This window comes from Tympanuchus pallidicinctus, unplaced genomic scaffold (assembly GCF_026119805.1).
Source record: "Tympanuchus pallidicinctus isolate F22 unplaced genomic scaffold, pur_lepc_1.0 scaffold25, whole genome shotgun sequence".
Classification (NCBI taxonomy): domain Eukaryota; kingdom Metazoa; phylum Chordata; class Aves; order Galliformes; family Phasianidae; genus Tympanuchus; species Tympanuchus pallidicinctus.
Genome location: NW_026294742.1, coordinates 5622191 through 5649897, shown reverse-complemented (window position 1 = coordinate 5649897; position 27707 = coordinate 5622191). Strand labels below are relative to the sequence as shown.

The 27707-nt window shown below is 45.7% G+C and overlaps 2 protein-coding genes across 2 annotated transcripts in view; both read right to left on the bottom strand.

Moving 5' to 3' along the window:
* Window positions 1-6209: 6209 nt before the first annotated feature.
* LOC128083880 (uncharacterized) lies at window positions 6210-11144 on the bottom strand. The gene is made up of 2 exons (XM_052689484.1): window positions 10655-11144; window positions 6210-8999 (listed from the first exon to the last, which is right to left on the bottom strand). The coding sequence occupies exon 2, from the start codon at window positions 8995-8997 to the stop codon at window positions 8014-8016; it is 984 nt and encodes a 327-aa protein (XP_052545444.1). The 5' UTR covers window positions 8998-8999; window positions 10655-11144; the 3' UTR covers window positions 6210-8013.
* Window positions 11145-14619: 3475 nt separating this feature from the next.
* The window catches only part of ADAMTS2 (ADAM metallopeptidase with thrombospondin type 1 motif 2), a 168454-nt gene continuing 155366 nt past the window's right edge, over window positions 14620-27707 (bottom strand). The window contains exons 18-22 of the mRNA XM_052689458.1: window positions 27095-27227; window positions 24092-24299; window positions 23608-23737; window positions 23014-23103; window positions 14620-19154 (exon numbers count right to left, since the gene is read on the bottom strand). Of these exons, the coding sequence (XP_052545418.1) occupies window positions 18688-19154; window positions 23014-23103; window positions 23608-23737; window positions 24092-24299; window positions 27095-27227 (1028 nt within the window). The 3' untranslated portion in view covers window positions 14620-18687. The remainder of the gene's footprint in view (window positions 19155-23013; window positions 23104-23607; window positions 23738-24091; window positions 24300-27094; window positions 27228-27707) is intronic.

The window sequence follows — 27707 nt, the reverse complement described above, 5'->3', positions numbered from 1 at the left end:
GAATGTTTTGTGTTTATTGTAATAAACATACATTACTTAAAATAAAAACCATTGAGTTTTAATGGCCATGAGGGTTTCAATTCTAGCTAATTTTTGATGGGATGCTTTTTTCTCCTTCCTTTTTTCTCTTTCTCTCTAGTTAGAAAGAGCATTCAGAGTACAGGCTGCTCCTTCTGGGTCAGAGTAGTGAGTTAATGGCACTTTCTCTGCAGTAGCTGATGGTATTGGTGGCTCTTCAGAGGTTGCTCTTACTGGTTTTATTTCTTCTTCAAAAAAGAAGCAGACCAGTTAGTAGTCTGTGTTTTGGCCAGGGACACAGAGACTTTACCTCAACCCCTGAACCAACCTGGTCAATGGGTTTGCCCACTCCAGCATCAGGACAGCACAGAGATAGAGGTCAGCTGGGGGAAAGTCTGTGCTGCTGTTTCTGACCTTTGAGTACTGACTGTAAGCCGGGGGAATGGGAGAAACAGCTTAACTTACGTAAAATATTTTTAGAGTTCTCGTGGGCAGAGGGAATGCGTGGTCAGGGAAAGCATCCTGCTTCACCTCATGTCTGGCAACGTGATATCCTATGGTCAGGCTGTTGTTGCTAACATATTGAACATCAGGCAAGCCCAGACCTTTCTTTCTCAGTTAGCTGTTGTCTGCAGTGTTCTGGGCTCTGTGGTGATGTGCTCCAGTTCCAGCTGGCATGTAGGAGAGCATCACCCAGCAGTTGTGGTGTTTGGATGCGAAGAACCATGTTCTTGTTGCCAGGGTTGTGCTCTCAGAGGTCACTGGGAGCACATGCTGCCAGTAAATAATAGCAGCTATATTCAGCAAAAAAGGCTGTACAGCACTCAGTGAGAAGAACAAGTCAGATGTGCTTGGCTTGCAAACAGCATTTGAACCCACAAAAACCCAACAGATAGGGCGAGTGTGTGTGCAGAGGTTGTGGCACTAAAAACAAATTCAGTGTGCTGAGTTGCTGTTGTGGTGTTTATGTTCCTCATTGGAGCCAGTCCTGAGCCTTTGGCATGTCAGTACCATTTAATTAAGTTCTCATTTGAGGGTGTCAAACCATGGTCCCATCCAGTCACATAACTGCCAGCAGCCAGCCAGCTGTGTTGTTACATTGGTCTTTGTATGACTCATGTATTGCAGGAAATATGCAATGAATAAAGAGGAGGAAGGTGCCCAGGGCAGCAGCACGTGCTCTCCTGCCTGCAGCACAGTTCTTTGCTGTCTGGAAGATTAGAGCCACTGCCACTAATCTTGATCTAAATGTTTCTTCTTGTAGGTCTGGCTGATTTTACAAATCCTCCTCTTCCCTTAAGAGTTGTTCCCATTCTACACAAAAGTAACTCAAAAAAAAAAAGCCGTAACTCATGGGAGGTCGTGGGTGTCAGTGCTGCAGAGCAGATCGTGCTGCACTCCCCAGCTCAGCCTGCTCTGTTGCCTGATCCATAGAGAATACAGGTCTGTGTTTTCTGTGGAAATGAGAAGGAGCTGAACTAAGTTGCCAGCAGCTGCTGTGAAGCAGGGTGCCAGGAGTTGCAGCAGACAGGAAGGCAAAAGGAGAACACAGTGCAATTTTGCAACATGCATCCTTCGTTTTGGAGCAGACCTTGGTGAGGAAGATTTGCTTCCTTGATTTTTGGCAGCAGTTCTCATTCCTTTCAAAGATAATGGGCATCCTCTGAATGAGACTGCATTTAAAGGTTGCCATGTTTTCCTTTCTAACTGATACCATTTGCAGTAGGCTGCAGGGAGATGGTTTTGGTTTTGTTGGTCAGATATAACCTCACCTGGTGTTCTAGTTTGTGGTGTCATTGTTCAACAATCTGTTTAGTTAATGATGTTAGTAAAAGGGATGCACTTTGGGTCATGCTTCATTTGAGGCAGAAGCCAAGAGTGACTTAGCAATTTCTGTCCTGGCAGGAGGCAGCATCCTTGTATTTCCTACATCCTGCAACAGGAGGCTTCCTGTTGCAACCCAAGTCAGTGCACAAACAACGACCACGTTCAGCTCATGAAATGTACAGAAGAAAATGAGATGGTATTTATAGAACTCCACATTGTTATTTTGGCACTCAGAAGTGATGTTAAGAGATGTCATAGTGTATAACTGATGAATATACAGATGTTATAATTATGAAATAAACCAGAGAGTTTAGCTAATCAGGTTATACAAAAAGAGAATAGATAGAGTGCTTACCTTTGTCCTGGGCTTGCTGTAAAACTCCAAAGGAAGGATCTCTAGAAAGAGGTCCTTCCCCACTGGTAGTCAGCTCTTATAAGGGTCTAGCAGAGGTGGAGCCAGGCTTCACCCCTTCCAGCAGCACAGATGAATTGCCTTCACCTGTGCTCCCAGGGCTGACTCATTGCTCACCTCAGGTGATCAATCAGAGGTTCAGGCTGTGATTCAGCAGCTGTCATACAGGTAGGCAGTGGGGTCTCTGGTCCTGGGGCTTGGTGCTGTCTGTGTAGGTCATTTTTGATTTATACTAAAGTAGAACAGAAGGGTTTGCCAGCAGTGAAAGTTTCACCTGGAGTAACAACGTAGGCTTTAACCAGGAAAAGAAAGTAAATTCTGCACCACCAGCTTGTTTCTCCAGTTACATAGCAATCATTGGTTTCAAAATAAGAGCGTAGTGTCTTTGTGGCCTCATGGAAAATATTTTCATACAGAATTTTAGCCAGCGTGAGTAAGTTTTGAGAACAGCAAACATCTCTGAGCTGAAGCCTGGATCCAAGAGTACAGCTCACCCCGAGCACAGCAGTACTGCTGCATGTGGTGGGCCCTCTTGGCACCTTGCTGGTTGCCTTTGGCTGGGACCTTGGGCCTTTGGGTTCTTCTTCTGGATTAAAATCCCTGCAGAGACTGAGCAGTTGCAGCTACTGATCAGCTACAGCCATGCTCACAGCTTAGGAGAGGAGATAGAAGTTTCTCTGCTTCACCCGCAGGGGCAAAGGAACCTGTTGGACTTTGGCTGCAAATGCTGCTGAACTATTGCAGTGTCTTTTCCCACAGGCTATGATTTTTGATGTAGAAATAGTCTCTTCTGTAGATTGATAAGTTTGATTCTTCAACCAAGATGTTAAGCAGCAGCCCGCTCCCTTACATCTCCCTTCTTGGAGCAGGAGCTGAGATCTGACAAGGCAATTCTGCCAGACAGAGGAAAAGCATGTAAGAATGCAATGCTTTACTTTGGCTTAAAAACAGACCCCTGGTGCAGAGGGGGCGATGCTGTGTGCTCTCTGCAAACCCCACACACAGGGCTGTGAAGCTTCTCCCACTGCGCTGCAAAGTGGTGCTCGGTTTTTGTAAGGGAAGGGATGAGGCCTTGTGATGGAGCCTATTGTTGGGGGTGGTAGATGGGGAGGAATCTCCTCTAAATCCAGACAGTACCAGCTCTGCCCTGCAGGCAAGCACAGTGCTGGACATCTCCAGTATTTCTTTGACCCAGTTAACAAAGCACAAATGTTCCCGATCACAGGGCTGTCTAATCCTGTAGAATCCTGCTGAGTTTTGTCTCGCGACCGCCTCCAGGAGCAGCCCTTGCACAGCAGCAGGCAGGGCACGGCCTGTCCCTGGGAATCAAACGCCTTCGGCTCTTCCTGCGCTGCTGTGTGCACACAAAGCAGCTCTGAGGAGCAGCAGCCGCCATGTTGGGCTGCCCCACGCTCAGGAGCAGGCTGTGCTTGTGACCTCATGGCTGTGTGTCCCGGGGCCTGCGGGGCCGGGCTGGGCCTCCTCCACACTCATCTGGTCCTCAGCAGTATCTGAGGAGGTTAACGTTTGGATAACAGTTAAAATTTCTTCTTCCAAAGAGTGGTCAGGCTGCCCAGCACGTGGTGCAGTCACCACCTCTGGAGGTGTTCCATGAACGTGGAGCTGTGGCACTGAGAGATGTGGTCACAGGGCGATGGTGGTTGGTGGGCAGTTGGATGAGGTGATCTGAGGGGTCTTTTCCGTCCTCAAGGTTCTATGATCTTAGGATTCTAAAGGCCTTTCTCAAAGCTGTGAGGCAGTGCTCTGGTGGGTGAGGTGGCAGGGAATGGACATTGTAGCTCCAGCATAAACCGGTCTGCTCTCCCATGTTCCTGTCACCAAGGAAAAGCAAAGCAAAAAAACCACAACCATTCAACTGAACTCAAATGACTCGTGTGGTCACAGTCCAGCACCAAACTCACTGTGGCAGCCTCCCTGCTGGCTCCTGCTCTGCCAGGCTGCACAGCCCTCGCTGAGCTCACGGCATTTCATGAGGGCCTTTTGGCTGAGTAGCTTAAAAGCAAAGACAAGGAACGATTGACAGAATGCTAACGCGTGCAAGTGAATAAGCTAATAACTTCATTTCCCTCATCAGCTGCTAATAGAAATCTGTGCTTTAATTGCAGCAGAAAATTGTCCCCATTATGAGCCCATTCCAAAGCACTTACACTCCCTTTGGTTTTAGATGGCACTTGGTCAGATGTTATGTAGCAACCAGATAATATTCCAAAAATGCCTGGGTTTTCTACAGCTCTTTGCAACAGTTCCTGGAAGTGCTGCCTCCAGGAGCTTTATTTCCAGGAAGGGTGCGATTGCCAGGGACATTGGATGTGAATTTACACAATGTGAATTTTGCATCAGCTTTATCTCGTGTCAGGCAAACTCAGTTACTCTTGAGAAGTCCAAAGCATGAGAAAAGACCACAAGACCAAGATGTGGTGTTTCAGGGTTCATTGCTGCTATCAGCTGTGATTTTGATGCCAGCCACAAAAATAAACTGGGAGCTGTGGTGAGCAAGGCAAAGGGCCGAGCCTAAAAAACCATCTAACGCACGAGGCTGCAGGCTTGTTCTTTTTGAGTTGGTATATCTGAGGTAGGAGCAGGAGGCCTCTGCCTGGGTACTGCAGGATGTGTCACTGATAGTGCAGTGACAGATGTAGCACTGCCTCCTGCTGCCAGCAGGACAGAGAGGCTACCCTGCTCCTTTCATCTGTGCATGCATTTGGCTGTCGTTTTGGATCTGCTTTATGCTCTAGTTATTGCTGCAGATGCAAAACTCTTGGCCATTAATCACGTTGCTGATGGGACATACAAGGCTTTTTTCTTTGCTTTTTTTTTTTTTTCCAAAGCTAAGAGATTCCTCCTTAGTCACTAAGTGCAGTTTAACTTAATTGTACACCATTTATCATTGCTCTCCATTTGTAGAGGCTCAAAGTTAGCTAAAAACACTCTCAGTGAGCATTAGGCCAAACCGTGGCATTTCAGGGCAAGGGGAAAGCTTGATGCACAGTCCACACAGCTGCTAACCTATGTAGAGGGACCCCATATCTCACGTCAGGCTTAGATCTGATTCCCCGAAACTATGCTGTGTTTTCTCTCAAAGCTTTCAGATTTTGATTTTTTTTTCTTTAAAAAAGCTGCTTTTACACAACTACTGTGTTACACTACTGCTACACTAGTACTCTCATTTAAACTTTTCAGAAACCAGCTTTGTTGACTTCACACAAAGGCCTCCTGCACAGACCTTCTCCATTTCCCATCCTGCCATTGTGTTCTCTCTTTAGGACAAATGCATTCCTGACCTTTTCTGTTTCTAAACACATTGCATTGGTTCGTGTTTTAGTTTCTGATCAGTGCACTCTTTCTATCTGCAGAGAGACCCTACCTGCAGTGCATTAGCTCCTTGGAGTGCTGTGGCTGCTCTGCACTGTACTGATAACCAGATCCTATTAGCCAGGCTCTCAAAGCTGTTGCTTCCTCATCCTTGTTCTGAGCTGATGATAACTGTTGTCCTGTAAGGCCCACCCTTTCTTCTGCTGCTGCTTCTCTGTGCTAATTCTGTTGAATTCACTTAGGGCTGGTTGTGGCATTGATGAGAAAAGAAGGGGACAGCTTTGTTTCTGCCTCTCTGACTCTGGTTTTCTAATTTTAGTCATAGTTTTCTGTGTCCAAGTGCTTTCGTTGCTTGCAGCAGTAAAAGTCTGCACAACCACATGAATGAATTTGTATGTGAGCCTACAGATTGCCTGTGAAAATGTTGTGAAAGCTGAGACTGAAAGCTACAGGCAGATTTGGATGCCAACATCTCCTGAGCTTGTCTGTGCCTCTCTTTGCTGCACTCCAAAGCTTCCTCCCCCCCGAAGGTTTTAGGTTTCTAGGGAGCTCTTCTGGGAAAGTTTGAGGATTGCACCTGAAAGGTCGCTTGTGGGCCTGCAAGAACAGAGAGAGCTGATTGGTGTAAGGATTTTATTTGCTTTCTTGGTCAAATACGGTGATACATGCAGTTGGCACAAGAGTTGCTAGGCATTGGTGTCTTAAACATGGACAGAAACCGAAATGTCTGCATAGCAGTGAGGGCAAACATCACCTCCATCCCTACACAAACCCAAAAGTGAAGGGCAGAGGATGGGGAGGCAGAGTCCATGCAGCCCTCGTTCAGCTCAGGCTCTCTATAGGCCCTAAAAAAGCTGCAGCCGCTTTCGCCTTTGTTCTTGCTGTATGGTTAGTCTGAAAATGGAGATGAGAAGCAGTTCGGCTCCAGAGCATTAGTGAGTTTCAACAGGAATAAAAATATTTGAGGTAAGAGATGTGAGAATGAGCAGTTCAGATTCACTCCCCTTTTGATCCTTGAGTATGTTTACACTTCTGTGGGTACTGAGCAGAAGTTGCCGTCTGATTTAATCTACTCAAGGGTGTTTCAGAAATCACTTGCAAGCACTTCTATAGTGGCAGCTTTGCAGTGGCATTTCCCATCCTGGCTGCAGTTGAGCAAGCAGCCCGGTCCTCATGGCTGCTCCCTGCCAAAGGATTGATTTGTGGCAGCGGCTGCAATAATTGCACTAGCGTTGCTTAGCAGTTTTCTCACCTGCTCCTCTTGCAGTGCTGTGTGCTGTGGGACTGTGACAGTGAGTGAAGGTTTCAGGAGACAAAGCTGTCTCTGTGTGGTGGTTACAAGATGACCTGACCGTGTGGCTCAGCGTGCCGGGATCCCACAGCAGCACTGCTCCTCCTGCAGCCATCCCTGCAGCATCAGCAACAAAGGGCTTGTCCTGAGGACTTCTTATGATGGTTTTTGTTTAATTCATGTTTCAGTCTCACAGCAGCAGGCATAGAAAAGTCAGTGTGACCAACTGGGGGAAACTAGAGAAGCACACACGTGAAGGGAAACAGACACAATTCATACGTGCACAGAGCTTGCTCAGCTCCCAGCTCCGCTCCCACCCAGCACAGACAGCTGTGCAGACACCGATGGGAGCAGAGCACTGGGACCCTGATTTCTTGCAGGGCCAGGGCAGCAGCACCACACCAGTGTTCACAATGCTCACCCAGAGCTCCCAGTCATCTCCAACAAGGTTAGGTTGAGAAGTGAAAGTCATACATTTTTGCAATGCTAAGAAAGGGGAAAAGTCCCACCTGGAACAGTTTCAGTATTTTCCATGTTGTCCTCTAACAAATCCTCATCACAGGCTTCTTACAGCTATTAAAAATATTCCTTCACATGAAAGCACTAACGGATGACTGACCCAGTGATATTCTGGTGTTGATGCAGTGATCTATGCAGTGTGTCTCAGTGAATGCATGTGTCAGTGAGGGCATATTTAGTCCCGTCCAAGCACCGTTCAGAATATTTCTTTCAGAATAACTGTACCCAAGCTTGTGTAACATCTGGCTGTTTGGCATCTGCTGTGAAATAGCAGTAGGTGTGTGGGTTGTTTTTTTTTTTCCTTCAGATTACTTCTTCAAAACAGATGGCTCTTCAATTTTCTCCATGCTCAGGGCAGTTCAAGGCAATAGGTGTGGGGCAATGCTTTATGAACCATTGCCTTTCCAAAATGAGAATTAATTGCTGCTTCCTCAGAGGACTGGACTCCGAGTCGTCCATTTGCCCACTGATGAGGGGTAAGATGGATCACAAAAGGTTTTCTGACTTGCATGCACATTCAAGCTGTGTTTTCCACATAAGGACTCCAGGGAGAGCTTCTAGAGCACAGGGTGGTTATTTCTCGCAAACAACATTATTTGGAACAGATACTTTTTCACACTTCAGCAATGGCTGGGAGCAAACAAGCTTTTATCTTTGCTTCTTTCCACATGCATCTGTGCTCTGAAATCCAATTATGAATCACGGCTTTTTTAGCTGCCTGGAAGCACTTGGAGTATCTCTGTTTACTGGGAACATCACCCACTGTGTTTTTGTCACAGTGAGAAGTTTCTCTCCCTTTTTCATCAGCACCTGCTGCCTCAAACAAACCCTGCCTCCTTCCAGAGCAGTGCAAAACCCGATTTCCTAGTAGCTTCCCTCTGGCTGAGCACAGCAAGAGCTCTTCAGCGTTAATAAACCTGGGAGCATCTTCTTTCTGACTGTGATTGCTCCCTACAACTGCTCCCTCATCTTTTCTGAGACACCTCAGCTCTGAGCAGAGCGTTTCTTTCTGCATTGGCCTTGGAGAGGGAAACCTTGGAAAACTGAACATCCGTGAGAAATGTGTTCTCCCTGGGGCTTCTTCTTTCATGGCTGGGGGACGAAGGGAGTCCAGGTGGCTGGAGGAGGTGCACTGTGAGGAGTCAGTGCTGGAGCTTCTGCTCCACAAACCTTTGGAGGAGCAGAGATTTCCTGTGTGCCTGTAGATCTGTGCCAGGGGGTCCTCTTTGGACCAGAAGTCGGCTTCTGCATCATCAGGAGCAGACGTAGTTTTTCCTGGCGGCATCACAGTTGAGATGAAATTGGTCAATTTACACACTGACATTTCTTGCTGGGATGGGGACCATGACATGGCTTCCAGAGTCTGCAGGATTCTTCTGTCCTGAACCCTATGGCTGCTTTCAGGAATGCCTGGGAAGGTGGGTCTGGCGAGGTGGCAGATAGATTGAATGTAATCATCGCTAGAGTACAGATCTGGGTTAGTTGAAGTGTTTGCAGTGTGCTTTGGGTTGCTGGTTAAGTCTTCCATTGCCTCCTCATGGGTTTCACAGATGGTTGGGAGAGGCTTTGAAACATTCAGTCTTATCCGAGGAGCCATGGCTGCAAAGACAGACAAGGTAAGATCAGCAGGGGAAACACAGCCATGGTAAGGAAATCCCGGGGTTGTTGCTCTGAAATCTGTGCTACTAGATCCACTCAGTATTTCTTTATGGCCTAGAGAGGTGTTTACAGAAGCACCACTCTACAGTGCTGGCAGGATTTTTATATCTATGATTTCCAGAAGAGCCTATAAGTACAAAGGAAGCCATATTGTTAAGTGCAGTAGAAAATAAAAGGTTCATTAAAGATATTTGTGGGGATAAGCAACTGTGCTCCCTTCTGAACTAATGCAGTTCACCAGCCACAGCAGTGCTCTGATCACCAGCTTGTCTCATGTCCAGCCTGTAACCCCAAGGGACATCTCCTCTCCCTGTTCAATCCTCAGCTGGCCCGCTCACTGACACAGGGCTCTGGTTTACACTTGGTCTGGTCCTGCAAGAGCTGGTCTCAAAAGGTGGGGAGCACTGTGTGGCTTTGGCACAGCATTGCAGCCAGTCTGCTCTACAAGCCTCGAGGCGGAGGTGGCAATGTACAAAGGCTTGGTTTTGTCTCTACCAGTGGTTCATCAATTTAGTTACAGGTTTCTGGAGCCTTACCTAAAAGCTGATGTAGCTTCATGTCCTTTTTATGCATATAGCAGTCCTCTACTCTTTTTTGTCTGGCCTTCCCTCAGACTACTCCCACTGGTCAGGTAAAGCCCTTTTTTTATAAATATTTCATCTTGCACCAGATGCTTCTATGGGGATTATTTCATTTATATCAAAACAGTCTTTCCTGCGCTTTGTTTAACTCACATTCTGGCAGAAATGACCACATCGCCTGAATTCTTTTTTGGTTGTTTGTGGTTTGTTTTTTTTTTTTTTTAACTCTCCTATCTCCAGTGGAATTCGTATGTGAATAATCTGTCAGCACCATCCAGCCTGGCTGTGTGATTGAACACAAAAGTGCTCTGCTCGCTGTTTGAATGCCTCACTTGTCAATGCTGGAAGGAAACCTGGCTTTGCTGAAGCTCCGCAGGGCTGCAGCTCCATGCACACAGGGAGCACCCAGGTGCCCAGCCCTACCCGCACTGCTGCTCCCAGCTTCCCCTTCAGGTGCTCCTGGCAATGCCAACCAAGGTGAGCTTTGCTGAACTCAGAGCGGGAGATGCTTCTTTTAAATCTCGGGGCCTGTTTGTTACCCTTTCTTTATTCCATACAACGCTCCTTTCCTCTCACCTCTCTAAGAACCAAGGGAAGGCTTGTCCCCCCTCTCAACCCAGCACCAGGACCTGTAGCACAGGTGCCCCGTGGGTGCCTCATTAGCTCAGCCCTGCTCGACTCATTAACAGAGCCCTGCCACCACCTCCTTCCTCCTGGAGCAAACAGCTACTGATGGATGAGCAGCACTGTGCTTCCAGTGGGATGGAATGGTTCCAGCCCAAACGCCACCCTTGCTGCTGCCGCACCATGCAGAGGTCACACCCCTATCGTCACCTGCAATCACCCACTGTCACCTGTCAGCACCTGCTGTCACCTGCCATTGCTCATCATCCCCTGCCCCCACCCACAGCCTCCCGGCCCCCAGTGCCACCTCCCAGCTGTTCCCCGCTCCCTTCCCACCTGTGCCCATCCCGGTCGTGCTGGGCACAACGCTCCATGACCTGATGCCCTTACCTGAGCCGCAGCCCCTGCGGGTGGCGTGGTGTGACGGGGTACCTCCCAGCTCCGTGCCCTGCTCTCTCTCGCCCTGCTTTCCGCGCAGGATACGTGCTGCCTACAACTACCCCGTGCTCGCTGCGCCCAGTCAGCTGATCCGGCTGCCTGTTTTGTTGTTGCTGCTAAATATAGCCTGCCGGAGCCCTTCCCGCTGAGCCCTGCTGTGATGCACGCAGCCGAGCAGCAAAGCAGCCGGGCGACAGGAGCGCACGCGGCTCAGCTCCGCGCTGCATCGCTGCACGCTGCTGCTGCACGGCAGACACGCCAACGCACTGCAGAAAACTGCTTTGTGGGGAGAGCTGGCAACGCCTGACCTGCAGGGCCGTCGGGCTCCGCAGTGAGGGCTGGTCTTTGTGTTCTGCTTCCATGCGCTTCTTGTGTAACTCCAGCATGTCCTCTTGTGTGCCTGGTGCCCAGCTGAATTGTGATTTTGCAGCAGAATCCTCCCTCTGCTTTTATTTTTTATATTTATTATCTGCTGTCCTCACTCTAAATGCTGTGAGCGAGCTGCACTTCAGCATCCCTGTGCTCCCTGACCCGGCTGCTCCCTCACCTGGCCTGAGCTGCTGGGAGGCGTGGGCAGAAGGGCAGAAATCCTGCGTTGGAAATTGCTGCTTCAGTTTTAGTACAAATGTTCTTGGTGTGGTTAGCATTCAGGCCAGAAGCTGCTCTGGCAGCCAGTTTCACCCAAGTCTGTGCCCATCAGTCAGATTCTTTCGTTCTCCCTTGTGCAGAGAAATAAGCTGCTCCAAAGCCTCTTGCCATCCCTCCAGGCTGTGCTTCCAAGCAGAGATTAGCTGTTCTCTGCAGCTGGCCGTTACTTAGCATTTAATTATCAAAGGTGTGTGAGCTTCAGCTGCTTGTCTCTGTTTCTGATGCCACACAGCTGAAGGAAATGAACTTAAGCCTTTCTGCACCAGTTGCCAACAGCAGTGCCCAGCTGGGTTGTTCTCCAGTAACAATTCACACTTCAACTTTCTCCTTTTCTTTAGGCTTCTCCAACAAACTGCCAAGAAGAAGAAATTGGGGCCCTTGCTGTGTGGGGTCAGGTGAGGGGCGTTTCTCTTTGACACCAGGCTAATAATACAGCCTTACAGTAATCATCTCTTCCCTCTCTGGAAGCAAGTTTCTACAGCTGTCTGGGCTTATGCTGAGAAATTGCATTTGTTTGAATGCTTGTTTGTTTCATCTCAGAACTGCCCGGGGTTTCCTCCAGTGCTGCCAGGTGCTGCTCTGATGAACCCATCCCTCTCCTGCTCCTCCCCAGGTGAGCACAGGGCATCGGTGCTCCTGGATGTGTGAGAACCAAATGGGATGAACAGCAAGACAGTGAGGGAAGCGGTGCCTAAGCTGCTGAGGGAAACACACAGTATTGGCTTGGTTGTGTCTGAGATCTGGGTGATGTGGTGGTAGTGCTTCTCTGGTTTTCTGTCATTGGCTTTTTTCAGATGTTCTCATTCCGGGGGAAAGCTGTCTTAAACAGGCTCAGCAGTAGGAGGTGCATCAGGGTAAATAAGCAGCATTCCTTCAGGCATCTTTGAACTCTGTTGTGTGGCTAAGCTGCACTATGCAGACTGTGCATTTCCAGTGCTCTTTGATAGTAACTTTTCCTTGGACTGTAGCAAGGAACTTTTGTTTGGATGGAGAGAAAACATCACTCTCTGTTTTTCAAAGCAATGAAAGAGGTAAGAAAAAGTAAAAGAGGAGAGGCCCCTGCGGATTGGTGTGGCTCACTGATGCCCACATGGGTGCCAGGCAGCCACACTGCCCGTGGGAATGGGCTGCAGGTAAACATGGGGTGAGGGGCTTGGGCACGGCTGGTAATGCTGCCACGCTGCTCCTCTGCTAAAATTGTGTCAGAGTGTCAGGAAAGGAGCACTCCTCAGCAATCAGAAGCCATGGCATAGAGAGCTGCTGCTTTCTTGTGTCTCTGTCATTAAAATTTCAAGAAAGAAAAGGAGTTCGACCTGGTTTGTGCCAGCTTCCTGATGATTTGTGTTCTCTAATTACATCCCCCAGCCCCTTCACCTCCCATGTGTTGCAGTTGCTATGGTAAGCAGCAAAGATTGTCCCATGAAACATTAATGGGCTGTTTTCCTATTAACTTGATGGAGCTGAGTTAGAGATGTCGTACCCACAGTTGTTGCCTTGGCTGCAGCTCACGCAGGAACCAGCAGCGGCTGCTTGTGCAAACACCATCACTGAGGCACAGAGATTGTCTGGAAATTACCAGGTATTTCTTTTGCAAGCAAGGAACCGTCTGCTGCACAGATGGAGTGTTGCAGGCCCTCACCAATTGGTGAAAGGCTGAGCAACCTGTCTGTTTGGAAATGTGGGCACACTCATTTCAGAAGGCCTTGCAATGGCTCTGAGCAGTGCAGTGCTCACCTTCCCTGGGATTTTGGCTCAGCCTGGGAAGTGCCCCCTGGGAGAGCCCTCTCAGAGCATTTCCACCTCATGCCAGGCTGTGCTTCACCTGCCCAGCACGGAGCTCAGTGCCACTGTGCACCCCTGGGTGCCAGACCTCTTTAATGTGCTTTGGTGGCTTGGAGAGTGCTGACTCCCGCTTCCCCTGGAAATCCAGCACAGAGGATATTTATTAGATAAGATATAAATATTGGTTTATTTATAGCATTTCAGTTTGGCACAATGTGGTCTTGTACCTTTGTATGTACGTGTTTTTCCATACCTCATTTAAATTTCAGACGTGTACCTCCATGAGGAGTCAGTTCTTTCTCCCAAAGCTAACAGACCAGGGCAGCGGTTCCTGCACGGACTGTGAGGTGTCCCCTCCGCACACTGTCAGACACAGAAGGCAGAGTTTGCACAGAAGCTGAGGCCTCATTTTGCAGGGTGGTGCATAACCTGGACATAGAGCTTATAGCTTGCTTTCGCTGTGTACACCACACGTGCTGGGTTTGCTTTTGTGCAGATTTGTGCAGCCAGATGTGGCTTTGTGCTCAGAAACAGGCAATGCACCAGTATTTGCGGGTGCCGTGGGAATAGGATCCTGAAAGGACGTTGTCCATGCAAACAAGGCAGAGAATACTCCCATCAGTATCTTTAAGGATAACATTTAGGGAAATGAAGCTCTGCAGCTCTGAAACCTGCAGGGGCTACAGCAGCTCCAAGGGAAGAGCTGCAGGCCCTGTGCTGGTGTCACTGAGCTCCTCTTTGGGCCCCAGGTGCTTCTCATGTCTCAGAACTGGCACAGAGGGGCTCAGAAGTTGGCACAGGGTGGGAGAGGAAGAGGAAGCTTCTTGAAATTGTCAGGTTTGGTCTTGGTGACACAGAGAGGAAGACTGCAGAAGGGCAGCATGCTGGATGTGCTGGGAATTCATTGGGTGCCTCTTTCTCACATGGAGGTGGTTTGTCACCTGGTTATAGATGCTGGGCACTGCATGGTGCTAACAGGATAATCAAGGCAAGCAGGGATCTTTCAAATCCTCAAGCAACAAAGTTCAATTAGATGGAAGAGATTCAATTATGCTTAAAAAGAAACCTGGCTATAAGCATGCAGGATAGGGCAGGAAGATGTATGCAAAAGCATTTCATGGAAAGGTAATTATTCTATCAACAGGACTTGCAAAGCAAAATTGGCTCATCAGTCCCAAGAGGAAATCTGAGTAACTGTGGTTAAGGAGATGATACATGGACCAGACTGGATTCCAGCAGAATGCAAAGGATGAGAGCCTCAAGCAGCTGTAAGTAAGTTTGATTGATTTCCATGCAGTTTTGGGCTTCGTAATATTCATCAAGATAAAGTCTTACAAATCTGAATTTCCTTTGGGTCTGAAGATGCTGTTTCCTCCTCCCTAGCATCTCTGTACAATGTAACTTCAGTAACAAAATGCACAGGGAAAAGTCAAACACTTTGCAAAAGAACACAGACATTTGAATTTAATAAATTATAAAATTAGAGATTCTAATTTGTATATACACTTTTAATATACAAAAAAAAGGCTATTTATTGCAATTTTCTGTTAAGGTATATGTAAGTGAATGGAAGTTGCATATAGATACTCAGATGAACATAGCTAATACTGCATTGTAGGTGAGTAAATACGACATTAAATGTGTTACTAAAATAAAACATAAAACCCTTTGAGTACTGGAAAAGCACCATTCATAAAGTTCTCAAAATATCTGAAAGCATTCTATGGAGATGTTGTGAGATTCTAAATATTGCATGGATATACGAATACAAAAAGTGATGCGTTCATAATGGATTACAGAAATCTGTAAAGGAATGTTGGTGGAAAAATGGCAGTAGATTGGAACCAAAGGCAACAGAATTGGTTTGAGATTATTATTTTTTTTCTGTGTGTGAGGAGGTAACACTTGGATGTTAAGCTTAAACAAGAAGAAAAATGGTAACTTAGAGAGTTATGTATTGTATGGCTCGGCAAATGCATATCAGAAGTGCGTTGCTTAATGGGAGTACGTTTGCTTTAGTTCTCAGAGCTCTGAGACAGTCTCTGCAGGAGTACAGATCAGTTTACTTTACGTTTGATCGCTTTAGTTTCTGGGGAATGAGTTAAAATACTAATCTGCTCATTATGTGTCAAAATGCCATACTCAGGCAACAGCAGAATGGTGAAAGGTGACATATGCCGACGATGCTCTTTCCCAATCGCAGCACTTTAGGAAAGAGGATGCAGTTGTCAAAGTTCAACCAACCAATAAATGACCAAAATTTTCACTGTGTGACAAGGAACAAGTACCAGCTTACCCAACCTATTGACATGTGCTGCTTTTTCTTTCTTAAAAGAGTTCTGAACTCTCTGCTTTCCAGTACAAGAGTGGTACAGGTTCTTAGGAAACTACCATCCTAGGGAATTGCTGAAAAACATCTTCTGAGATATGCATGTCAGCCTGAAATGAAGGCCTTTTTCCCAGTACAGAGATTTTTTTTTTCCTTGTACAGCAAGACTGTAAAGAGGAGGCAGCTGGTGCTCCTGCTCCAGGAGGAGATGGGCCAGCCTGTGTCTGGGCAATCTAGACTGAAGCTGCTCCTACAAATGTCACTTCAGTATTCCCCAAATAGCAGCTAGGAAATTATTCAACAGAATTAAAAATAGCAAGAAATAAGAAGGTGAGATTGAAAGAGGAGCGAGACCTTCCTGAATGCAGGTGGCACCAAGCACTGTGTGGAGTCCCCTGCGATCACCAGGTGGAGCACAGCACTGCACCAGCTTTCTGGGAGGCTGCCCCCCATCCAAAACAAAGCCAAAGTTTTCACCTTATCTGCAAAATTGCCCTTGGTCTGTTTGCCTGGGAACAGAAAAGGCAACGCAGCTAAGTTCCCAAATTTGAATCAGCTTTCTGAATCCTCATTGCCTTTGCAGAAAGGTCACCTGAATTGCACCAATTCCTGCCCTGCTTGCTACTGAGATGCAACTGTAAAGTCCTTTGGAAGGAGGAGGCTACTTGTATGGCAGCATCTGAGCTGTGGGTGCTTCCCCACATGCCATTTCTTCACACTGCCTGGCTGCCTGTGCCTATTCCTGATGCTAAGGAAGACCAGAAGCTATAAGGTGCATTACCTCAGGCTTCTGTAGGCTGGCAACATGGATCTCCACAAAGTCACAGAGAGGAAAACAGGCACCAAGCAGAGAGCAAACTCCTCCCTCCCTCTTGCGTAAGTCCAAGCCCCAACCCTTCTCCATCCTTGGGTTTGGTGGGACTCTTTCCAAAGTTTATCATATGCTTGGATGTACTTCTATGACAAAGCCTGGGTTTGTTGTTCTTTTTGTTTTGTTTTTAATTTTCCATGGACCTAAAAGCAGGACAACAACATGAAAGGGAAGAGATGAGTTTAACAGCATCCCTGTAAAGGAAACATGAAATGTGAGAAATACTCACTATGGCCACCAGCTGTCAGCCCAGCCCCAGGTGTGCTCCTCCTGGGGCACTTAGCAGGAAGGATCGCATCAGCCCTGCTGTGCTTCCCGGCTGGTGTCCTTCTGTGCAACTCCCACCTCTGCACCACCTGTACGACTTCTAAACACTCACCAGTGCACCAACACAGTTCTCATACGAAGGGACTCAATGTCACACCTGCTCAACACTTCCCTCCTCTGCTTCAGCTCCCTCCGCCAGGCTCTTTTCCTAAACCAGCCTCTTGGCCTTCCGAGGCTTCTTATGACAACCAGCGCTGCAAAACCTGCTCTTTCTTGACCCTTTTCCAGCACATTCGGCCACAGTGGTTGGATGAAGCAGGGCTGCCCCAGGCAGGGTCACAACGTGTACAGTGCTTCTGAGGTTCTTAGGCAGCAGTAAAGTTTACAGACTGTTTGAAATCTGACGTGTCTGATGACATCCATGTGGCTGTGTAGAGGCTTAGATCTGCCTTTGCTTCAAACTTGGAGCAGCTGCAGACACTGCGATAGCTGGAGGATGGGGTCTTATTCTCAGACTGGAAAATCCAAACCAGGGCAGAATGGTAAAAGGAGGATATGGGGAAGCTGAGACTCTGCAGGAGGCTGACCAGCAAAGAGGAAACGAAGGGAAGAGTCCAAGCTAGGGGACATCAGAAAAGCTGAGCTGCCCCCTGCAGAAGGAAGAGCAGCAGTGCACGCTGCTGGTACTGGGAGAGTCCCGGGCTGGGGAGAAAGGACCATTTCCTCACCTACTTCTGCTCTCCACAGACCCTGCACGGAGCCTTCAGTGCCTGATTTCCTTCCTTACTACACTGTTGGGATGGCAGAAATAATTCTGATGATAGATGCTAGAGGCTGGTTCACACCGACCTCCCCATCACCCAGAGTGCTCCCAGAACCAAACAACTGATCTGATTTTGTCTTCTGATCTCCAACCAGGAATCTGGAATGACTGGTGAAAACTATGATGACCCTGAGGGGAAAAGAAGTACTCAAAGGGTTCTCAGGTTCCACGTCTCAACGTTTCCAGCAGACCTGGTACTGCATGCACATGCATGAACATCTAGATGTAGGGCACAGGGAACGGTTGTTCACTTCTGTGCTAATAAAGCTGTCTGAAGGAAAGGAAGAGAATTTTTTAAAAAATTATTTCCTCAAAAATAACCTTGTCCTATGGGAGAGAAAAAAACACATTTTCCTAGTAAAGCACCAAAGAAAAGGCAACAAGAATCCAGTCATCTTTAACTTAAACAGCTTGTGGGTAGAAAAAAGTCAGGTAACAAAAAAAGCACCAACCAACCAAGGTCACTGAGGCTGCTGCGTGATATGAATGGATACCTGTAAACACAAAGAGCGGGCTGCCAGCAGGCCAAGTTGGCCGGACCTGCCCTAACACAAAACGCCCTGCATGTATATTCAAACTTTTAGGAGAATCCTCTGAAATGTTTATGGAAACACATAAGCTACTGGTTGCCAGTTTTTAATTTACACATAAATATATGGCTACAGAATTTTCTATATATTTTCTTACAGAGTCCTGGTTAGGAAAGCTACGTAAGTACGTGCCCAGCTGCAGCTTTGCCTAAGGCAGCTGAGCGTGGTGTGGCTCGTCCTTAAGCACCTTCCTGAACCGGAGCTGGGTTAGCGCCTGGCTCTGCGCAATGCGTGGAAGCATCACAGGATTGCTGACCACCTGCTTGTCAGGATTAAAGGGGTTCTTAATGTCTCGGGACCATTTTCCTCCATCCTAAATGTAACTCGCATTACCGCTCCCAAGAAGTTTTACGCAGCCATAGAAGACATAAAGTAGCCCATAAACAGAAAACCTGCTAACCTGACCTAGGTATTAAGGTTTGTTGGGATTCAGTGAAATGCTGTCATGATATTGCACTAACAGTCTCCTGTACCCTGGAATCCTAGCCGTCAAAGTGTTCAGATTAGCACTTACAAAACAATCTGTCCTTTCCATTTATAGTAGGCTTTAGACTTTGGCATCTCTGCCATAGCACCACTTTGATTTTTCCCCATTTTCAGTCTCTATGACATGGGCAATACTACGATGTTGGTAACATCTCTATAAGAGAAAAATGTTTGTGCCCTATTTCCATTTTAGTTTATTTTTCTGAGAGTCTCTTTTTTCCTTTTCTCAGCAATCAGCTCCTGGATCCTTTGATTCCTCGTCCTTTCGTAAGGTATCCTCCTCTGTGTGATGATGTTGTGCTGTGACACTTCGTTATCCAGCCCATCGATTTTATAGGGCACGTCCACCGCGTTAATTTCGGGGTGCTCGTCAGTGGCATTGGAAGGAGGCACGTGGGGTTTGGAAACAGGAGGAGGACTGGTGGTGGCAGGTTGTGTGGTGGAAGCTCCCGTGAGAGGGCTGAGGGTTGTCAAGAGCTCCTCCTCAATGACGTTATTCTTATTTGCGTTAGAATCTGTTGCGTTGCCTTCCTCTGTTACGTTGTTGTACATATTACAGGACTTGCAACAGAGCTTATTGTAACCAGGGATTGAACAGTACCGAGAGAGAACTTCCATGCGGCAAAACATTGACTTGTCTCCTTGACAATGATCTTCTGAAAGAGAAAAAGGGAACAGATAAATAAAGAGCTTTTTCACATTAATTGGTAAAAGAAACACAGCTGAAGCTTTGGCAGTGGGCTGAGGGTTTGGTATTTAACGTGGGCTGGGAAACTGGCAAGTGAGCCTTCTATCAGCAAAAGCAGACTTTATGCTAAACCTAAAGCTCAACTCACTTGCAGGGAAGCAAAACCTGATTTGAACTCTGTGCACTGGCCCCATCCACAAAATAGACCTGAGTGCCAATTTTTGGCTTTGTGTTCTGCAAGTGCTACCCTGAAGACCGATGGCAGCATTGCCTGAGTATGTTCCCATGCTTGAAAAAGAACTGGGGTATTTATTCAGCATAAGGTTTTCCTCCTCTTCCTAGACAGGAGCTGCCAACAAACTCCAGTGGGATGGAACCAAGCCAGCCCATTGGCCACTGGGAGACTCAATAAAAAGCTCTGATTTTTGTGTCTGAGTGAAAAATAAAACATAACAAAAGGGAAAGAATGGTGATTGACAGGTCCTAAACTGTCAACAGCTACTATGACCACTGTTACATTACAACATCACAATACAGGTTTCATGCCAGATCCTGCTCCTGCTGAACTGCAGGTGGCATGCTGTAGGTTAAGGAGTTAAAGTGATCATACTGTTTTACTGCCTATAAGAACCTCAATGAAAGTCCATTCAGAGATGGCTCAAGCTCATGTGATTTCTGCTCAGAGGATCTGAGGACTGGGTAGATTGGAAGAGGACAGATGGGGCAGGGTGAGAAGGCTCCACGTCAAGAAAGCTCCCTGTGCTCCGTTCTACAGACAAGCTCTGTATCTCCCGTGCCTCGAGGGTGAGGTGGTGGAGCCAGGACCTCTGGAACTGCAGGGAAGGAAAATCCCAACACACAGCGCAGGCAGAAAGAAAGAGGAACCAGAGGGCTCAAAGGAGAGGACAGTGCTAAGCAGAAAGCCAGCCAGACCAATGCTTGGCATCATCAATAACCAAGTATGTTCTCTGTGACCACAGTGCTGAGACAGACGAAATCACTTCTGCTTCTCCCCTGCTCTTACTGAATCTCTACCAACTCTTACGGTAAAAGATGAGTAACTGCAATTACTTGCCTTTATTCAGAGCGCATGTGGTCGCTCAGCACGTTTCTGGAACTGCCATTTTACCATCCTGCTAGGAGCACTGACTTACCCTGCCAGCAACCTTACAGCAAAGTAGAGAACCAGAGCAGATGCAGAGATACCAAGTGAACCCCGAAAGTCTAGGCGTCGCCTCTTCATTCATTCTCACTTAACAAAATAGGGCATTATAGGTGTTTAATTGGCAAACATATCAGTCTAAAATAAGCTAATAAAGATCACTGCTGCTTTAAAATTCTACTACTGACAGAGAAGGCTGAAAATATCTTTCTTGCATTGTATTTATACCCCAGTTGTTGTTTGTTGCAGGAAAAACAACACTCTCATTCCTGTTTTCAAATGCGTAATTCAGTTTTCAAATGCTGAACTGAATAGGAAAAAACCTACACCTTCCTTAGGAACCTAAGGATAGTACTTTGGTTTGGGACATGTTCTCAAACCTGTTGACATCTTTTCAAACGTGTTTCCAGCCTTTAAGAACTAGAACAGCTGCTGTCTGCAGGCATAACCCTGCACAAAGGACTGCACGTGCCTGCAAAGCTTTACGTACATTTTAGGTACCACATAGAGTTCCCTCTGAGCGTTCTGCCTTGTGTCACATCAATCTGATACAAGCATGCATGAAAAAAATGCATGAAAGTGCATTAAGTGATAAGTGCAGTGACATCTGATAAGTTACATAAATAAACTTGGTATCTTACGACTGCTAGAATGAAATTGTCGTCCACTATCCAAACCAAAATATCTAGATTTGCTGAACTTTTATTTATTTTTACTTGCAGTATGCATGACAGACTGGAAGTATATCTCCAAAACATCAGTAAGAAAAAAATAAATCAGTTTCACAGTCACTTTGGTACACATTAGTCTCATAAAAAATATTGAAAAGCAAACTGAATTGGCACATCTTTAATATTATGTTAAGTACATACAAAACACTAATAAAATATCCCTGATAAACCAAAGTGCATATAGACATAGTGCACAATGCCCAGATACCTTATTGCACCACTCTCTATAGCCATCCATCTCTTGAAACATCACTAAACATTGTCTATTTAAAGGTAACAGTCATGAATATATTTATACAGTTAAACACCAAATTATTTTACATAACAGTATTCAGTGCCAGATACGTGTCTTTGCTTTTTCACCTTGTCATGTAAATTTTTAACATGTTTCAAGAAATTATCATATTAACAGCAAAATTTAATATGTGATCACATGATAATGACAAGTTGGAAGTGCTACACTGTTGAAGATCCAAAGATTCAGAAATGCCACTTTTCTAACGAGCATGATCAATGCAATACGGCAGCAGTTTGCTCCACGACTGCAGATTGAAAGTTGATACGCTTTCACTATTGTTACTGACTGTCACAAACAGTATTATGACTTTTGAATTCCAAATCTTCAACACAAACACGTACAGTGAAGCAACAATGCCACTTAAATCTCAGTAAGTCAGGTAACAGTCCTGTCTTCATGAAGGTATGGATATGCACTGTGCAAATTAACCTCGGATTAAATTTACTGCCTTCTAGTAGTTATCGTTCAAGTAAAAACCCTCCATATGAAGATCAACTCAAGATCACCTGTTTATATTTAAAGCTGGATCTGGTAAATTAATGCCATTTACATTTCAACATTAAGGCATTTTTCTAAAATTCTTCTAAGCAAAAAAAGCAATAAAAATTGAGGTAATTCTGTAGTAGTTCACACTGTTATGTTTGCCAGTTGACACGTCTATAGAGCACACACACACACACACACACACGCACAGCCGTACCACTCACGTCAGACATGCACATGGTGAAAAAAGACCAAAGAAGTAATGAGTATAAATAGCTCCTTGCTGAGCAGCTGGAGATGTCAGAGTCAATGAAAACATCCTATTGCCTCCCCCAGGTAAACAAAACCAACACCACACAACCTTCAACATGGACCGCGCCTGTTTTGCTTTGTTTTTGTCTCTAAAGTGACAGTAAACAAAACTGGCAACAATTGTGTGATGGGAAAACATATGCAGCTTTTCACGAGGAAAAATATGTCAAACCACCAACAGGAGGTCAGCAAGAGCATCATAGCAGCACTCAGGTACCTGCAGAAACCAAGCGCCTGGTACCTGGACCAGCACCCACAGCTCACAAACACAAATGTTGGGGACAGGAATAAAAAAAGGAGCAGCAAAGGTGAGTAAAGCAATGGCACCACAAAGGAAAATGGAATGGATAAATTCTTTCATTCAACAGGCTACCCTGTCAGAAAACTGAAACTACAGAGTTATGAGATTTAGGGTCTTCAGACAAAGGAGAACTTTAGCACTACAAGGTGTCATTATTGTGATGTGATCACATTCACAATAAGTTCTCAGTTTTGCTATCAAACTGAACATCATGAACCAGTAAGAGCCTTTTTTCACCGTCACCAAGCAACAAGCAAACTGACCCCAGCTCCCCTTCAGAGGACTGCAACATACCTTGGAGATCCAACTTCACACATCCAACACTTCAAGACCTCCATCACCAGTGCTACACAAGCTCCAGAGAAGAAAGACACCGAGCACCAAGTGCCTGGTGTGAAAAAAAGATTCAGCCCAAGATTTAAACTTGGCCAACTCAAGGGAATTTTCCGCATAGAGAGAAGAAGAGAGCAAAAGGCAAAGTCCACATTCTATGTGGCATGCATTTAAGGGCAAAGGCAGAGTTATAAATGGGTCTTTTACTTGAAGATATTTTCTGGATAGGGTAGTCTGGATCAGGTCTCGACAGCCATTGTATCATGTAGGTTTTCTTTGAAGGATCAGAAATGTTTCCTAGAACAGAGGAAAAAAAGATACAGCACAGTATATATTAGCACTAACAAGCTGATCTGTCACAAGTGGATAAACTAGGAGAGTGAGCAGGCTCAGGTAGCAAAGGAGCTAAAGGGTGATGGCCAGGCTGTGTGGTTTGGGGCAGGGGGCTGTTCTTTCAGTTTGCTACAACTTGTGCCCAACACCTGACAACAAACACTGAGAGCAGCCTGAAGTACAGCTTTCCAGCAGTACTTCTCACAGCACCATTAACCATCTCCTAAGATACATCCAGTTTAGTCTAGTTACACTGTCTATTCTATTTAAAATCTGTGTAGTGGAGATTGTAATTGGATGCTTGGTTCTTAATTAGGAATCAAAGGCCACCCCAAGAAACGCTTCAGGGAAAAGGGAAAAACAGGAATTATCTAATAACAGGAGCATGCAAAGCAATCTCACAGCTGTCATTTACAAACAGCAGAAAAAGCTGAGAAGGCAGAAAGGCTAGAAAAGCCAAGTGCTTACTTGGACACGGAGGTAGTCTGCAAATCCTTACGTTCTCTGGTTTAGCTTCTTTGCAAAGGCCGATGGCGTTGTCCCTGGTTCGGCACAGGACCGGGCGATCCTGCGTGCCATTGCCACAGCTGACAGAGCACTGAAAGGATATGCATCAGTTAGACCCCAATTCATCCTTTCAAAACAATGGATTAAAAGTTATTTTTTAAATTTTAAGCCACTGCACTTGATTTGAGTCAACGTGGTACATTATTTGAACCAGTGCAGTACCTTCAGCAACTACACAAGAGGCAGCGTCGCTGATTTTTGTGGCATGCCACCACCCAACTCACTTTCTGTGGCACTAGCAGCAGTGGAAGCCATAGACCCTTTGTATAGGTATCAATTTATCATCTTAAAGCACTTGAACAGAAAGCACAGAAGAAACTCACCCCAATTTCCCCCCTTGCTTCAGAAGAAATAAGCTGCTTGAGACCCCCAGGAAGAGACTGACCTGTGACCAGGGTCCTGTTCTCCACTGTGCTGGACAAAGCTCCCTGTTGCAAGGCCTCCTGCCCTCTGGGCGGTCGTTGTTGCAGTACTTGGTGTGCACAGAGCGATTCGTGTTGTCGTGCAGGGGTTGGATGCATCGCACGGATCGCACTTGGTATCCTGTTTTCCCACAGCTTTTGCTGCAAGGCTCCCATTCTCCTGTAACCCATCTGGGGGAGGGAAAAGAGAAGGATAAGTAAAATTCTCTGTCTCCTATAACTTTTTCATACTGCAGTCAAAGCTGTTTACCACGAAACTGTAATAGATGCATTTACCAATTGAATTCCATTACCTTTGATTTAATGTTACAGCAGATTAGCCGTAACATACCTTGAAAAAACTCATATAAGATGAAATTTGCATTTTTTTTTTAATGTAAAGGAAGCCTAAATGGTCTCAGACTGAATATAAATGGCCTTCCTTACTAAGTCTGAAAATACATTAATCCCATTGGTGTGAACTGAAAGAAATGTGTTTTGCTGAACACTTATGAAAGCTTTAATCTCACAATATTTTGCCTTTCTTTCAATCATTCAAAATACTTTTTCCCAAACACAAATTTAATACTGTTTAATTTCCAACAGAGAATTGCACTGCCTGGTTTTTTTTTAAAAGGAAAAGTAAGGAAGCATTACAAAAACCCTAAGGAGCCAAGGCTTTGAATTTACCCACTGTGAAATTTCAGCTTTGTAGACTGAGTCACCATTGTAAAATATCACATTTACACTGAAATTGGATCCAACTTGACAAGAGCTTTTTTGCCCTACGGGCATCTGGTAGAATATTGCTCCAGTTCTGCCGTTACACAGGTAAGACGAGGGTTTGGGCATGGCTCTCTAGCAAGAAGTCCTTAGCATTTTCCCCTTCTTTCCTTTTCTTGCATACAGTTTTATGTGTTATCACTGTAAGATGCTTTACAATTGTGACAGCATGGCAGTCAGTCACTACTGTAATTATGTCAGATGGTTCCTGTGAATATCTGCAACATCAGAGCTCCGCTGAAGTACCACAGTGCAGACAAAGCCTCTGTTCATTCACCTCAGAGATAAGCATCACTCTTGCTTTGCTTCATTTACTTTCATTTTAAGCTGCCCCCTCCAAGACTGCGTGTAACAAATCAGACCAGATTTTTATGTCAGAAGCAGCCAGCCCAAGGGTGCTGCTGAGCCCCCGGCTCCTGGCGAAGTCACCAGCTGTGCACCAACCATGCCCAGGGCTGGCTTCCCACAGGGACCCACAGGAGGGAATCCACATCAAAAATGTCTGGTTTTGAGGAAGGAATTCAATAATCATTAATCAATCTGGACGCTGGAAAATGTCACCTATAGCTCATTATGCAGTATAGATGAACACTTCACTAGTCATCAAAAGTGGCTTAAGAATTACAGCTGCACATTGTAAGGAATTTAAGAGAAAAAACAAGGACAGACAGGACTAGAGGAAATCCAGGAAGCAGCCTGAAGGCTTGGTTATAATCAAGTACAGGAAGATGTACAGCACTCTGTAAATATTTACAGAATGCAGATACCCACAAGATGGAAATATTGCTCAGTGTAAACAGGATCCATGGGATAAACCTCATGAAAAATATATGTAGTACGGAGAGCCATCCTGAGTTTGAAGAGATTGTCCTAAAGAATCCATAAAATCCTAGGTTTATAAATAGTCAAAACACCGTAGGCACAATGAAATGCATGAAATTCCCAAGTTAAGCAAAAAAGTGGCAATTTTATCCAACTTTCTCTTTGTAACCAACTGAAGTTTCACAAGCTGTGGAGGAAGGAGACAACTGTGAGCCCAAAGCATGAATTCTAAGACCATTTCTGAGTCAAAGATGCTTTTTTTTTTCCCATTAGCAGTGAAAAAGCAGCACATTACTGTGTTTCTGGGTGCTGCAGAGCTTCACAAAATCTCTAAATTATTGCCTCTCCTGTGTGTGAAATGCTTCAATGCCATTCTGTGGAAACAGGTGACAGAAATACTCAGGAATCCAAGTACAATTTAGGATCCCATAGAGTCTTTGTGGTTCCTGGGTCCAATTATATTTGTAGCTGAAAGAAGAGTACAGTCCTTTCCAGAGTGTCTGAGATACGGTCATTAGGTCATTACTTCAAGTTCCAAAGAATAAATGTTAAACCCTGACCCATGCTGAGTTTATGGGGTATAGTTTCTTGACTTTTCTCCTCTTTGAATCTATTTTGAAAGGAAGTTAGGAAACATTGAGTGATACATTCTACTTACTTGCTGTGCTTTCTGGCATCCAGACTGAGTCCCCAGAGGTAAAAGCTGAGATCAACACACTCCTTCCTTGTTGCAGTAGCAACAAGAGGAATATGAATCCCACATATAGCAGAACAACCTGCTGCCAGTCAAAAAGCACATGAAATTTGTGAATAAAGATATTCACAACAATTGCAGGTACACCAGGTTTACCAGTGCACCATACTGCACAAGGATAGACAGAGAAATCAACCAAGCCAAATATTTTTCCCTGTTCATGTGTCCAAAAATATGCTGTTGGCTTAAGGAAGGTTTGGGTTTGGTGGGATGTATGACATTGGTTTTCTTATGTAGCACTCTATAAATTTGTTCTTACATGATTAATTCACACTGCATAAAGTCAACTGGTATAAACTGAATTTATGTCCATTTTTTATTACCTCAAGATGGTGTGAACACAAACGTCTGGATCAAAACTGCACTTTTTTTCTAATCCAACTTATCTCAGAAGTAATAGGAACCAGCAGTCCCAGAAATGGTATTTCTACTGGCAGAATACAGCATCACACCCTCACAGCCCTGGGTCTCCATAATGGTGCAGAGGTTTGTAAGAGCCCTTATGTTAAAGCGGCCATGCATCAAGTTGGAAAACAGAGACCAAGCTGAAGTCACCTTCTTTCAGCTGACAAGAGCCAGCTGGGAACAACACTCCAGCAGCTGTCACTGAGCACTGAGCAATGCTTACATGGGCTGTGAGCACTCCTGGAGGTTGCACACCCTGCGAATGGGCTTCGGCTTCTGGATGAGCTCGCAGTAACTCCGATGAACCATCTTGTGGTCCGTCTTCCTCCGGCAGCCGTACTTTGTGAACTGGAAGCCTGAAGAAAGACACTCACTTTTAGGACTGGCGGCTCTTACACAGGACCTGCCAATTACACTGGATAAACACTTGAATTCATGTAGATGTAGCACCAAAAATTGTTCAACTCCTTTGTTTTTCACTAAGGCTGTAATGCAACAAAACACCGCCTGGTGTTTCAAGCCGTGTTAAGGGGCTGAAGCTCACCCATCATGCTGGTGGACATCATCAGGGTCCACATCTGACAGCCAAAGCAAGGATCTTCACGTTGTGAGGCGCACATCCCATTGAAGGTCTGGCCCCAACTCACCTTGAAGTTTAGCACCCCTATGCCTCTGAGATCCTCACCTAAATCCTGCACACCTGGACAAGTCTTCCAGTTTAATTGTTAGAAATGAGCCATCCCAGATCTTTCCCAAGAGCCATTTCAGTTTTCTCTTAAATTATTCTGAATGCTTTGGGTTGATTTTTTAATTATTATTATTATTTTTTTTTTTTT